Below are 15,928 nucleotides of genomic sequence, written 5' to 3'. Positions count from 1 at the left end.
CTAGCAGTAATGTTCTGTAGTATTGATGATCAGATCAAATATAACATACTTTGACCTGAGTAAATGGCTACTTAATGGTGGCATTGCAAAACAAAAACATATCAGTGTTGTAGAGCACAATTTTCTCTTTCAGATGATACTGTTCACAAGTTGATTCAGGCAGACTCTTTTTTAATAATTGGCTTTGAACTTTGGTACATTTACCATTTGCGCTGACAGTGCCAACTTTGAAGAGATCCTGCAGGGCGGTTATAGATGCTGGTTAGTTGCAAATCTGGCAGTATTATGTCCAGCACAAGCATAATGCTTGTTCAAAATTTCAAGTCCGTATCTTTGTTTGCATGGAAGTTGTTGCGGTCTGAATATTGGTCCAAATATGTTCCGATGAGTCGCGACCAATTTTGATGCCCACTTTGAGTCATAGTAACATAGTAGATGACGGCAGAAAAAGACCTGCATGGTCCATCCAGTCTGCCCAAAACAAACTCATATGTGTATACCTTACCTTGAATTTGTACCTGTCCTTTTCAGGGCACAGACCATATAAGTCTGCCCAGCAGTATTTCCTGCCTCCCAACCACCAGTCCCGCCTCCCATCACCGGCTCTGGTACAGACCGTATAAGTCTGCCCTCCCCTATCCTCGCCTCCCAACCACCACCCCCTCTTCCCCCCAACTGCTCCGCCACCCAATTTCAACTTGTTTGACTGGATTTTGCATCCATAATGTTAAAATGTTCATCGGAATTAGCATCAAAAACTGTACAGGATTTTAATTTTTTAGCCATTCTTATAAATGTGTTTGGATTTTATTAGAACCCAAAAATGGCATTTTGGTAAATGTTGCACGCTCATGGACTGACAACCTTTCAGAAAAGGGGGTCTAGATCTGCAACTATTGCAGTTAGAGACCTCAAATTTTGGGAAACTTCGTTTAACACCTGACTCACGCAACAGATAAAATTTGAACAAAATTGGAGACATGATGGTGGGAAGGTTTAGACCACTTGGCATGGAATGACCCAAGAGCCATCTAGGCACAGGTTCCTGTCAACCTAAATAGACTGATGTCTTTTTTTTTTTTTTGTGAGGAAGGCAAGAGCAGTACAGCCACAAACCCAATGGGAGTATCCTGGAGTAAAGGGAAGTTGTGGGGTAAGGCAGGGGACCTGACAAGCAAGTATGCCTTTTAAGCTGGCACCACTAGCCACCCCCCCCCCCCCCTCCAGGCTCAACTGGCCAAAATGGCCCAGGAGCCTTCCCCAATAGATGAATTCAGGAGCTGGAGAAAATTCGTCCATCACCTGCTGGAGACAGAGATATACTGAAGGAATGAGGGGCTGGACGTCCAGGGTCACTGCCTTCTTTTAGTGTTCTCTATCTCCACCTGCTGGTAGATGGATACAACCCACCAGTTTCTGGATTCATCTGCTGCTGACACTATGGAACAACATTTATGCATGTAGCATACAGAATAATATAAGATATACGCTGAAATGCCACATTTAGGCATATATATTTACGACTGCTATTGACATGTCTTAAGTGGCTGTGACTAATTGTAGGAATGTAGATGACTTACGCTAGTATTCTGTAACAGAATCTTGGTGTTCAGATGCAACATGCTGAGCGCAAATTCTATAGCAGCAACTGGTGCCCAGTTACAGAATTCTGCCCCCCCCCCCATATAGACTCTTTGAAAATTGCTTTCTAAATTACAGTGAAGTTAACATTTCTGTTGAATATTTGCTCACATAAGAGGATTCTGACAATCTGATAATGAAATCCTATTCTAGCAGTGCAGCTCTTTCTACCCTTGATCCTACAGAAAAGATATCCTTGTCCATAATACACCAACCCAAGAGACTCACCGGCAGGCATTTCAGCCAGACGGCCTGATATTTCTCGCAGAGCCTCAGCCCATCTGGAGGTAGAGTCAGCCATCATACTGACATGATAGCCCATGTCACGGAAGTACTCTGACAGGGTAATTCCTGCATCAAAAGCAAAAGACAGAAAGTCAGGTTCTAAGAATTCTCCGATGCAAAGAAATTCAGACCCATTTCTGAGAGGCAAAGTGTGCCCTTCAGACACAGAATGAAGTTGGGAACACTCGAGTGAGGGTCAATCAACGGATTCTATTCAGAACCTCTATAATTGCACACAATTGTTCATTTGGTTACAGCAATTAAAAAACAAAATCAACCTCATCTTCATTTTCATGTCTCTTACTCTATGAGGTATATTTTCAAAGCACTTAGACTTACAAAGTTACGTGGAGGGGCATAATCGAAAGGGGCGCCCAAGTTTTCCTGAGGACGTCCTCGCAGGACGTCCCGGCGAAGGGGCGGGGAAACCCATATTATCGAACCAAGATGGGCGTCCATCTTTCGTTTTGATAATACGGTCAGGGATGCCCAAATCACAAAATTTAGGTCGACCTTAGAGATTGTCATCCTTAGAGATGGTCGGCCCAAATTTTCAGCAATAATGGAAACTGAGGACGCCCATCTCAGAAACGACCAAATGCAAGCCATTTGGTCGTGGGAGGAGCCAGCAGTCGTAGTGCAGTGGTCCCCCTCACATGCCAAGACACCAACCGGGCACCCTAGGGGGCACTGCAGTGGACTTCATAAATTGCTCCCAGGTGCATAGCTCCCTTACTTTGGGTGCTGAGCCCCCCAAAACCCATTCCCCACAACTGTACAACACTACCATAGCCCCTAAGGGATGAAGGGGGGCACATACATGTGGGTACAGTGGGTTTCTGGTGGGTTTTGAAGGGCTCACTTTTACCACCACAAGTGTAACAGGTAGGGGGGGGATGGGCCTGGGTCCGCCTGCCTGAAGTGCACTGCACCCACTAAAACTGCTCCAGGGACCTGCATACTGCTGTCAGGGAGCTAGGTATGACATTTGAGGCTGGCAAAAAATATTTTTAAAGTTTTTTTTTTAGGGTGGGAGGGGGTTAGTGACCACTGGGGGAGTAAGGGGAGGTCATCCCCGATTCCCTACGGTAGTCATCTGGTCAGTTCGGGCACCTTTTTGAGGCTTGGTCGTAAGAAAAAATGGACCAAGTAAAGTCGCCCAAGTGCTCGTCAGGGACGCCCTTCTTTTTTCCATTATCGGTCGAGGACGTCCATGTGTTAGGCACGCCCCAGTCCCGCCTTCGCTATGCTTCCGACACGCCCCTGTGAACTTTGGTCATCCCCGCGATGAAAAGCAGTTGAGGACGCCCAAAATTGGCTTTCCATTATGCCGATTTGGCCAACCCTGGGAGAAGGACACCCATCTCCCGATTTGTGTCGAATGATGGGCGCCCTTCTGTTTTGAAAATAAGCCTGATAGTAACCTTTAGAACTTTGTAAGTCTAAGAGGCCCCTTTACAAAGCGGCAATAAGCCCACCATGGGCTTACTGCGCGCCAATCTGGAGAATCTGCCAGCCCATTGCGGGCACTGGCGGTAGTTCCACCCCTAGCACATGGCATTTCCGGCGCTAGTGGAAATATTCAAAAAATATTTCCGCAGGCGCTAACCTGGCGGAAATCGGGCAGTGCAATGGGTGGCAGTAAGTGCTCTCCCCCCCCCCCCCCCCCCCCCCCCACATGGCCATGCTGTGAGTGAAATCTTACTGCATGGCCATTTCTTTTTTCGGCCTTTTTACCCGCTGTGGTAAAAAGGGCCTTACGCATGGCAAAAATGGCCCCCGCCACCAGCACAAGCCCCTTTTACCGCAGCTTGGTAAAAGGACCCCTTAGTGCTTTGAAAATGAGCCCCTAGATGTTCAGCACATATAATGTAAGTAAAAAGTAACCCCAAAAATATTCATTCATAAGATACAAAATACAAATAAACAAAATACTTATATGTGCATACTATAAATACATTAACAAACTATGGGGTTCATTTTTAATTTTCTAAGCAATAAAAGTTTTTAAAAAATGTAATAAGGTGGTAGATGGATGTTTTTCTCTCAAAAACGTCAAGCTGTGATTTTCAACACTAGATGTTTTTCTCCACAGTTTGTCCAAATTTTAAGGAGGCATGCTTTGGGCGGGACCTGGATGGCACCAAAGATAGAAGTTTTGCTGCAATAATTTCTCCCTCCAACTTGACCACCCTGCCTAAGATTGCTTCTCCTAATAAAAAATAAAATAGCTTGGTCGTCTAATGGCCCCCCCAAACCTGACGTTTTCAGCATCGGCCCCAACCAGACCCCCACTAGACACCAGCAATATGTTTGCGGGGGTTGGGGGGTGGGAAGAGGTGTTGGGTTGAAAGTAAAGGGTTGATGCATGCCACACAACATGCTTGTTTGTTTGTTTTTTTACTCAATTTTTCTGTTAGTGCCTGAGCCAATCACTGTTCAGGCACTGACAGGAAAGTTGACATTTTTCACTAAGGAGCAGATTACTGCCACGATTTTAATGTGTAATTAATTTGCATGCTCATTACTTTGAGAATGCCGCAGCAATTTCACAGTGCTAGTTTCGCAGTAGAGTTTCACTCTATTGTGAATCTTTGCACATTGGTCACTCAGATTGTAAGTGCTCTAGGGACAGGGAAGTACCTCCTGAATGTATCTTACCTTGTGCTACTACTAAGAAAGGAGTAAGCTAAATCAAATCTCCTTTCCTATAAAATCAGAGGGGAGAGGGCAAAGCATGAGCATGTTTGGGATCCATTCTTACTGTTCTAAAAAATACAATAGTTTTCTTCTGAATTGAGACTGGGTTAATGGTATGTAAGCTGTACTCTCTTTCTTTGTGGAAAGATTTGTTATGTCTCAATTCCATTGATTTTGGCCTCTTTTGCATTGCTAAGATTGATTTTCTATTGTCTAATCATGTTGCACTGTCATGTTTCCTAAGGCTGTACTTACAGTGGATTTGTTTTAACTGTTTGTTTATACATCTCCCATGTCAAACATCCAGCAAAGAGATCTAGTCAATTTTCTGAAGGTCAAAAACTCTACTAAACAAATAGGCATGCCCATGTGGCTCACAAAGTATTTGTTTTAAGAAAGGAACTGACTAGATCTCATAGCTGGATGTTTGAAATTCTGACAATGAAATTTGAGTTTCCCTATTAAGGTAACATCATATGACCCTGAAGCAGGCACAAATCAAAACATGACTGTATTGGGCAGTAACCATGTCTGTTTTATCATTCCTACCTTAAGTAATTCCCTTATTTGTCCTCTTTATCTGTCTTAATTAGATTGTAAGATCTGTTGAGAAGGGACTGTCTCTTAGATGTTTAGTGTACAGCTTTGTATGTCTAGTAGTGCTATAGAAATGATAAGTAGTAGTAGGTGACTTTTGTACCAGCAAATGAATTATACATCAAAGACTTTTTACCATACTGCTTTGTTTTCTTGATTTTTTCCAACTGTATTTTCTGAATGTGGACTACAAACATGCAGTAACGATCGTAGGTCGGCTGCCACCCCGGGCAGATCGCCGATGCGCACCCCCCCTCCCGGGTGCAGCACGACCCCCCCCCCCCCCCGGCGCATCAACCCCCCCGGGGGCATCTTTAGCTGCGGGGAGCAGCCGCACGGCTCTCGGCTCCGCTGGCTCCCTCTGCCCCGGAACAGGAAGTAACCTGTTCCGGGGCAGAGGGAGCAGGGAACCAGCAGAGCCGACAGGCACGCGGCACCCCCCCCTGCCCCCCCCCCAGTAGCGTGCACCCAGGGTGGACCTCCCCCACCGCCCCGCCCTTGGTACGCCGCAGCAAACATGCTGTATATCACACTTCCTGGCAGACAATTCTAACTACTTAAAGGCAATAAGGGCAATTGAATAACTGGGCACAGAGGGGATAATTTGCTACAACTCGCCTAAAGTTGGGCACCAGGATGACACACGCTGAGTGCAAACTCTGTATCGGAAATTATGTATACCACAGCAGCTATAGAATACTAGACTAAATCCACAGTTATGCGCCTAACTTTAGGCATGAGCACTAACGCTATCTAAATGGCTGGCATAAATGCTCGCGCCTAAGTGTAGGCAATTAGGTACACAACTGCAAGTATTCTATAAGATGTGCGCTTAAGTGCCATGCATGCCCCCAACCTCCTTGTGGTTGCATCTTATAGAAATTGCATACATATTTTGTAGAATACTAAGGGCAGTTACACATGTAGCTGCTAATTAGTACCAATTATCGGTTGTTAAAGGCAATTAGCCTCTAATTATTTAATTAAATTACATGCATAACTGACATTCTACAACTTGGGAGTGCAACTTGCATGCTAAGTGTCAAGTCTGGCGCACAAGATTATAGAGTGAGGAGGCTAATGTTAGGTGCCAAGTGAAGCACATATGATAAAGAATAACAGCACTTCTGTACACAGGAGGAGCCAATAACTGGCAGTTATGTGGGTAAGTGCTAGGTATTATTCTATAACATACATGCCAAAGTCACTTAGAATGTACCTGTGAGGTGGCATACTCATGGCGGGTCATGGGCATATCACCAAACAACATGTGCAACTTTTGCACTAACTTACACCAGCCATTGACCTGTAATAAGTGGGTGTGCCTATATTTCAGTGCACCCTGAAGTCATTACAGAATTGGAGTGGAGTGGAGGAGTGGCCTAGTGGTTAGGGTGGAGGACTCTGGTCCTGGGGAACTGAGGAACTGAGTTTGATTCCCACTTCAGGCACAGGCAGCTCCTTGTGTCTCTGGGCAAATCACTTAACCCTCCATTGCCCCAGGTACAAATAAGTACCTGTATACAATATGTAAGCCGCATTGAGCCTGCCATGAGTGGGAAAGCGCGGGGTACAAATGTAACAAAAAAAAAAAATTGGCACTAAATGTGCCCCCTATGTGGTGACTAGATCTTGGCAATGAGGAAAAATAAAATAAATAGCTAAAAGTAGCATAGGATTAATCAACTAACTAATTAGTATAACAGAAATAAGTAGAAACAAGAACTGTAGGATAATATAAGTAGATTAGAGGTTAGGCCAGACACAGAACAAAAGACAGGATCTGCAATTAAATACTGCAGACCCAACCCCTCTGCTCAAAATAAAATGAGAAAGTAAGGGCTTGCCAAACCCCAAGACCTACAGATGACCTGAGGCCCTCCCTGGGTGGGGAACACAGACGGCCCCAGGCCCCAACTGGGTGGGGAGCAAGTCCTAACAACCCCTAAAAAGATGTGCACTGTTAAGATAACAGAATAACTCAAGCTAGGGCAAGCTAAAAGACAAGGATCAATCATGTGTGTCAGTTAGGTGACCAGGCATCTACTATAATAAAACTCACCCTCAACGTTCTGAAGACAACGTTCTGAAGTCACTCAGTCACTCACTGAAGGGTTCATGGATTCATGGTGGTGAAGCCACAACACTGACCATGTCTCTCTGCCCCGCCATCGCATGACGGACCAATCAGAAAAAACACCCTCAACATTCTGAAACACAAAGGACCATCACAACACCGTTCCCAGGCAACACTAGGCAATGTAAGACGGACCAATCAGAGGAAACTACGTGACAATAAGGGAGGAGCATTCCCCAGCAGAATGGCTCATTATCTGTGCAGCACGGAGAGCACAGAACCACCGCTGGAACGAGAGAAGAATATTCCTGCTGTGGGTATGTGCAAAAATAGACCGGCACAGCACATCCCACAACCCCCAAGCAAAAAACAAAACAAAAAAAAGACACACATCAACAACCTGCACACACACCGCACCCTCACACACACACAAAATAACTCTGTGACACATACACACACACACACACACAAAAAAAGCCACATGCTAGCGCCCGTTTCATTGGTTTCGGAAACGGGCCTTTTTTACTAGTATTTTTATAATGCAGGGAGAAACTTGTATTCATCAGAAGTAGGTTTGATCTGTCAGACTGCTTCTCTTTTTATTTATTTATTGTGAACACTTATACCCCACAAAATCCCACTGAGGCAGGCTCCATGTGGCTTACAACATTCAAGGAAAAAGAGTAACATAGTAATTCTAGGACAACAGCGAATAAGGCAATAAGGGGAAGGAGGGAAACAATAGGATAAAGGGATGAGGGATTACAGGAGGTCAAGCAACAGAAGAGTATGATCCATCACATAGGTAGGTCTTTAGGGACTTCTTGAACAGGCTGTGATCAGATAGCTCTCTTAACGATAATGGTAATGCTTTCCAATAATGGGGACTCATAAAGATAAAAGAGGAGGCAAACAGTAGCTTCTATCTTAAGTTTCTGCAGTTTGCTGGATCCACATCCTAATTCATGAATTAAATCATCCCTCATTCTGGTATCTTGAAAATTACTTGCATTACCGTATTTTTCGGACTATAAGACGCACTTTTTTCCCCCAAAATTTGGGAGGAAAATGGGGGGTGCGTCTTATAGTCCGAAGGTAGCGATTCCGGATCGCCCTCCCCCCGAGTTCGGGATCGCCCTCCCCTACTCACGTCAGCGATGTTCCCTGGTGGTCTAATGACGTCGGGGCAGGAAAGAGCCCCCTCTTTCCTGCCCAGCGCGCTGCTCTACGTCCTCCTCCGTCCTCCTGTATGCTGCCTGACGGTCTCGGCGATATTCAAAATGGCCGCCGAGACATTTTGAATCTCACCGAGACCGTCAGGCAGCATACAGGAGGACGGAGGAGGACGTAGAGCAGCGCGCTGGGCAGGAAAGAGGGGGCTCTTTCCTGCCCCGACGTCACTAGACCACCAGGGAACATCGCTGACGTGAGTAGGGGAGGGCGATCCCGAACTCGGACAAGACGCACCGGAGCACCTAGGTTTTAGAGGAGGGAAAAAGGAAAAATTTTTTTTTCCTATTTCCCTCCTCTAAAACCTAGGTGCGTCTTATGGTCCGGTGCGTCTTATAGTCCGAAAAATACGGTATATTGAATTTGTAGTAGGGTTCCAGCATGTCATTGAAGTAATGTGTTCAGCCCCCTCCCCCCCAAGGTATGGATCACTACCTGGCTTTACTGGTTTCAATGGCATCGATAATTTGCCTCTGGGAAGACAGGGCTCTACCTCAAGATAACTTAGTATTTCCATTATTTACAATGTATTGTAAGCCACACTGAGCCCGTAAATAGGTGGGAAAATGTGGGATACAAATGCAATAAATAAAATAAAAAAAATAGTCTAGAAAACGACCTCCATGATTCACCAGAAAGAGGCAGAGAAAGAGAGCAATAAACAAAACGTAACAATATACCGAGTGCACCAGTGAAAATACCAATAAAATTTGCATAATCTGTAAGGTGATCTGTGAAGATGCTCCTGTATTTATTTATTTGCTACATTTGTACCCCACATTTTCCCACCTATTTGCAGGCTCAATGTGGCTTACATTATATTGCAAAAGATATAGTTATGAACAGAGTATCATTTCACCAGCTCTTACCAGTATAGATGGAGGCTTCTCTGGCAGCCACAGGCATGTTGGAAGTATTGGCTACCAGGGATGTGCGCTTCATAATGCTCTCAATTTTGCCATCCACTTCCATGGTGAGCTATAAGAAAAACAAGGGCTAGTCACTTTCTGCTAGTTCAGGGAATATTTTCACATATCCAGTTACTGGTTCAGCTGAAGCCATTGGAATCAGATGTTAAATAGGAATGAAATCTCTCTCTTGTTCTGTTCTTGTTATTGCATTGCCTACTTTGTGGCTCTTTTTACAAAACAGTATAATCTCTGTCACATAGGTACAGAAAACTGGAAGCGACAAAGCTAAAATTAAGTTATTCAAACCTCCCCTTTGTCACCAGGTGAATCCTTTTTTTATTGGACATAACTTAATACATTTCTTGATTAGCTTTCAAAGGTTGCCCTTCTTCGTCAGATCGGAAATAAGCAAACGTGTTAGCAGATAGTATATATAAGAGAAACATCAAAGCATTACTTTGACAGTCTGACAGAGTGGGAGGGTGGGGGTATGCATGGGGACATCAAAGCATTTCATTGATATTCTAACAGGATGGGTGTTGGTAGGTGAGAGGAGGGTAATAAACGGAGAAATAAACAGAGAAATACAGCTTTATGGTTTATAATGGGTTAGAAAACCCAGATCCTTATTAAGTCCTGTTTGTTGGGTGTCAAAATATTCAATCATTCTTATTTCAAAGGTCTTACGTTCCTGTATTGTTTTAAAATTACCTTTCATTATTCTTACTGTGAAATCACTGGTGCAGTGTTCTGGTCTTGTGAAGTGTTGGCCCACAGGGGTGGGGGCTTGACTGGCACCGGCTATTTTCATGTGATGTCTGTGCAGATTGAATCTTGTCTTAAGCATCTGGCCTGTTTCTCCAATATAGCATCCTTCGTTACATTTTTACACTGAATGATATATACCACATTGGAAGATGAGCATGTAAAATAGTCCTTTATGTTGAATATTTTTCCTTTGTGAATGACTGTGGGGTCTTGTGAAATGTTTTGGCATAGTTTGCAGCCGGCTGTGTTACAGGGAAACGTGCCCTTTTCTTTTTCCGTCTGTGTTGGAAGTTTACTTCTGATCAGCTTGTGTTTTAAATTTGGTGGCTGTCGGAAGGCCAGCACTGGTGGGGATGGGAATATCTCTTTCAGTAATTCATCTTCCTGGAGTAGTGGCTGTAGGTCTCTTATGATTTTCCTCAGTTTCTCCAGCTCTGGGTTGTATGTCGCTACAAGGGGAATTCTGTATGTGGCTTTTTTTTCTTTGTACTGTAGCAGATTTTCCCTGGGTGTTTTGAGGGAGGAGGCAATATTCTTGGAGATTATTTTGGGGTTGTAGCCTTTCTGTTTGAAGGATGCAGTCAGGGTTTCAAGGTGTCTGTCTCTATCTTGTGGCTTGGCTGTAAATAATGGATCTTTTTGTATGTGAAGGGTGGAAGCCAAGCCACAAAATACCACCGTATCTGCTCGGACCCAGAGGATAGAGACAGACACCTTGAAACCCTGACTGCATCCTTCAAACAGAAAGGCTACAACCCCAAAAAATAATCTCCAAGAATATTGCCTCCTCCCTCAAAACACCCAGGGAAAATCTGCTACACTACAAAGAAAAAAAAAGCCACAGACAGAATTCCCCTTGTAGCGACATACAACCCAGAGCTGGAGAAACTGAGGAAAATCATAAGAGACCTACAGCCACTACTCCAGGAAGATGAATTACTGAAAGAGATATTCCCATCCCCACCAGTGCTGGCCTTCCGACAGCCACCAAATTTAAAACACAAGCTGATCAGAAGTAAACTTCCAACACAGACGGAAAAAGAAAAGGGCACGTTTCCCTGTAACACAGCCAGCTGCAAACTATGCCAAAACATTTCACAAGACCCCACAGTCATTCACAAAGAAAAAATATTCAACATAAAGGACTATTTTACATGCTCATCTTCCAATGTGGTATATATCATTCAGTGTAAAAAATGTAACGAAGGATGCTATATTGGAGAAACAGGCCAGATGCTTAAGACAAGATTCAATCTGCACAGACATCACATGAAAATAGCCGGTGCCAGTCAAGCCCCCACCCCTGTGGGCCAACACTTCACAAGACCAGAACACTGCACCAGTGATTTCACAGTAAGAATAATGAAAGGTAATTTTAAAACAATACAGGAACGTAAGACCTTTGAAATAAGAATGATTGAATATTTTGACACCCAACAAACAGGACTTAATAAGGATCTGGGTTTTCTAACCCATTATAAACCATAAAGCTGTATTTCTCTGTTTATTTCTCCGTTTATTACCCTCCTCTCACCTACCAACACCCATCCTGTTAGAATATCAATGAAATGCTTTGATGTCCCCATGCATACCCCCACCCTCCCACTCTGTCAGACTGTCAAAGTAATGCTTTGATGTTTCTCTTATATATACTATCTGCTAACACATTTGCTTATTTCCTATCTGACGAAGAAGGGCAACCTTCGAAAGCTAATCAAGAAATGTATTAAGTTATGTCCAATAAAAAAGGTATCATCTTATTTTCTTTTCCATGTTTTATTTTGTTTGATTTCTATTGATAACCTTTAAGAGTAGACTAACACGGCTATCACACCTCTCTACTCACCAGGTGAAGAAAGCACATTGCAAACAGACCTGCTTCATCTGACCTTTCATACAGAATTTACAAGGGAAAGATACAGTAATTCTGTTTTATAACTAATCAGCTGGGAGCTAACACATGGCTTTGTCAAGACAACCAAAGGAAACCTATGGAGTCCCAAAATTATATCAACATTATATCTGAAGACTTTTGTTGGTCCAGTAAAATATATCAAAGTGCAGAGATTTCAGTTTTCTCTAGAACCAACATAGTGACTACAGAATATAAATGCATCATAGCAGACAACTTTTCAAAATGATTGTGGGTGTTAAACTTAAAATAAATTACCCCTTTCTGCACACAGTGGAGTTTATTCAATACTGAAAGCGTGCAAGCACCCACAGTAGCCACAGAGCTGGTACCTATGAACTGCATAACGGCAGGCACAACTGCATTAAGTTAAATTCAAAGCAGACCAAAAAGAGACCAAAGCTGGTACCTATGAACTGCATAACGGCAGGCACAACTGCATCAAATTAATTTCAAAGCAGACCAAAAAGAGACCAAATTTGGCAACTCAAAAGGATTACTTTAGCAAACAGCTTGTCTTCTTTAAATGCCAAATAGAATACATGGTTTCTCTTATGAAATAAAGCAAAATGAGTTCAGGGCATGACATACAGGAGATAGAATTAGCTCCAGTGAACAACGGAAAATCTGCAAAAGACATCAACATCACCCGATGATCATACAAAGATTTCTGCACAGAAGAAACTGATTCAGAAGTCATGTTGTGTTGTTTTCCTGCCACTAACTGTGGCCCTGTACAAAACAGATGAATTATATAAAGACCTCAGTTACAACAAATCACCCAACATGGACCACCACTTTTTGTTCTACTATTTACATTCAATGTAATTCAATTAAGCAAACCTCATATTACAACAAACATCATCTTCTTGTGGACCATAACGTGGCTCCATATGACCCTGGGAAAGACACTTAAACCCATCACTGCTCCAGGTACAAAACCTTACACTGTGAGCCCACTAGAAACAGAGAAAGTACCTGAATGTAATATGTAAACTGCTTTGATTGTATTACAAGAAGGGGGTATATCAAGAATCTAATAATTGTTTCAATGGACATGTCACCAAAGATCAGATCTAAGTGCCCCAGGAATGTTTGGGCATCTTTTACAATTTCTTTCTGCAAGTTTTTTTCCTACTGCCGAATTTATACTTCAAGAAAATCCTGTGCAAGCTTAGAATTAAACACCACAAAAATGCTTTGCTTCAGTCTTGCAAATGTTTTGTAAAATGTCTGTCCTTTGGATAGTGTCAGGATCTGTATCAGTTTTCTGGGTAAATCTAATTTATTTTTTTATTTTATTTTTGTTACATTTGTACCCCGCACTTTTTCCCACTCATGGCAGGCTCAATGCGGCAGGCAATGGAGGGTTAAGCGACTTGCCCAGAGTCACAAGGAGCTGCCTGTGCCGGGAATCAAACTCAGTTCCTCAGGACCAAAGTCCACCACCCTAACCACTAGGCCACTCCTCCACTCCAATTTGTAGTTCAGTCTTTAAACCTGGGCCTCCCCTGCATTTTATTTTATAGTTTGGTTGTAAGTGGAAAACATTTCAAACGCATTTTAGATATACGTCAAATCAATTATCTGTTTGATCTTTCTTTCAGACACTATGGGGTAGAACACAGGCTAGTCAGGAAATGGCTTTCTGACTGAGTGGCAATCAGGTGTCACACTACAGTAATCTTTTTCTTGGTGTTCTGTTAGTAGGTGCTGTGTTCTGACCTCAGGAAAGTCTCGTAGCACTTCTGACATCTCATTTCCACGCTCTCCACAGCCAACATAGATGATGACATCACTGTTGGAATATTTGGACAATGATTGAGAGATGACTGTTTTTCCACAACCAAAAGCACCTGGAATGGCGGTGGTACCACCCTGGACACAGCTGAGTATAGGAAAGGAAAATTAAGTCACGTTACATCATTATCCAAGCAATAATTTTACAAGTTCAATCCTAAAACTTTCCATTATGGATACTTAAAACCACAAAGATGTAAGAACTTCATCTCCTCCCCTCAATACCAAAGTTCAGATATCACTAGTGGAGAATAGCATTTCATCAGACTTTCACTGCATTTTTTATTAAAGTCATTTGTGAAAAAAGAAAAATAGATGACAATAGACTCAATAAACTAAAAACATTTTTGTTCTTTTAGTATTTAAGAAGGCAATTTAAAAGTTATTCCTATGGGTAAAATAATGCATTATCCACAGAAATGGACTTTATTAAAATAAGAACATAAGAGTTGCAATACTGGGACACACTGAAGGTCCATCAAGATCAGTATCCTGTTTCTCCACAGTGGCCAATCCAGGTTACAAGTACCTGGCAAGATCCCAGAACAGTAAAGCAGATTTTATGCTGCTTCACCTAGAAATAAGCAGTGGATTTTCACAAGTCTACCTAACGCTCGAAACTCACGCTAACAACACAACTAAAAAGATGCTTTACAGCATGTGGAAACTGAAAAGGATAAGACCATACTTCCCAAGATCCGTCTTTCGCAGCCTAGTGCAATCCCTCGTGCTCAGCCATCTGGATTACTGCAACTCACTATACGCAGGTTGCAAAGAACAAACACTGAGGAAACTTCAAACAGCCCAGAATACGGCAGCCAGACTCATCTTTGGAAAGCCAAAATATGAAAGTGCAAAACCATTACGAGAGAAACTGCACTGGCTTCCACTCAAGGTACGCGTCACTTTTAAAGTATGCACATTAGTCCACAAAATCATTCACGGCGAAGCCCCAGCCTACATGTCTGAGTTAATAGACTTACCACCCAGAAACGCCAAAAGATCATCCCGAACCTTCCTTAACCTCCACTTCCCCAATTGCAAGGGCTTGAAATACAAAGCGCTACACGCGCCAACCTTTTCTCACATGAGCACGCAGTTTTGGAATACACTGCCGTGCAACTTAAGAACAATCAACGAGCAAGCTTCCTTCCGCAGATTATTGAAGACCCATCTTTTTGAAAAAAATTTACGGAAAGAAACAAAACACATAAAGTCCACACTTACTGTTCACTAATGCATCATACATTCACCTCTGAACTCTCATTCCTGTAATATCACATCACTCATACCTTTACGCATAGAAAAATATATACCATATGACTTCATGCCTTTTTATCGCCGTCTAAGCTCCCATTGTTTCCTTCCAAAGTTTCAATGTTTGTGTTCCATTGTTACATTCCTCAACGACACCTCAATTGTTTTGCATAACTCTGCACAATATAATCCATAACCAATCTGTAACAAATTGTATTTCCAACATTTAACTCATATTGTAAGCCACACTGAACCCGCAAAAAGGTGGAAAAATGTGGGATACAAATGCAATAAATAAATAAATAAAATAAAATGTCATTCTTATATGCAGATAAAAGTATGCACGTAGTTTACCTGCTGTAAAGTTTTAAATCAGTATTTTTCTCAATGTTTTTATAAGTCAACCTGAGTTTGTGATAGTTTGTTATTGAAATTCTTTGTTTTTAAAAATCTTTGATTCAAGAATCAACTAGGCTCTATGTTCATTTTTCAAGCAGTTGCTATTTAGAATAATTAGCAGGGCACAATTTGAACAATTCAAAATGATATGCTCTTATGTAAGATGCTGAAAACGTTTTTATTTGATAGCTGTGATGGTTAAAAAATTTTTTTTATTACATTATCATTATGTAAATTCCTCATCTTTGATTGAGTTTCTTTTTATGTAAACCGCCTGGAACATCCTGTTGTGATACAGCGGTATATAAAACGTATTAGATTACATTATATTAGAGAAGCATTCAAATGAAA

General features: G+C 42.4%; 1 protein-coding gene across 2 annotated transcripts in view; it reads right to left on the bottom strand.

Moving 5' to 3' along the window:
- Positions 1–15,928, bottom strand: part of ATP6V1A (ATPase H+ transporting V1 subunit A) — a 233,077-nt gene that overhangs the window by 63,010 nt on the left and 154,139 nt on the right. For both annotated transcript variants that reach the window (XM_030203914.1, XM_030203915.1), the window contains exons 8-10: positions 13,847–14,009; positions 9,400–9,508; positions 1,870–1,992 (exon numbers count right to left, since the gene is read on the bottom strand). In XM_030203914.1, coding sequence (XP_030059774.1) covers positions 1,870–1,992; positions 9,400–9,508; positions 13,847–14,009 — 395 coding nt within the window. The remainder of the gene's footprint in view (positions 1–1,869; positions 1,993–9,399; positions 9,509–13,846; positions 14,010–15,928) is intronic.

The sequence above is a fragment of the Microcaecilia unicolor genome, chromosome 5 (genome assembly GCF_901765095.1).
Source record: "Microcaecilia unicolor chromosome 5, aMicUni1.1, whole genome shotgun sequence".
Taxonomy (NCBI): Eukaryota; Metazoa; Chordata; class Amphibia; order Gymnophiona; family Siphonopidae; genus Microcaecilia; species Microcaecilia unicolor.
Note: the sequence above shows the minus strand (reverse complement) of the source record. Positions and strands in the feature narration are given on the sequence as shown.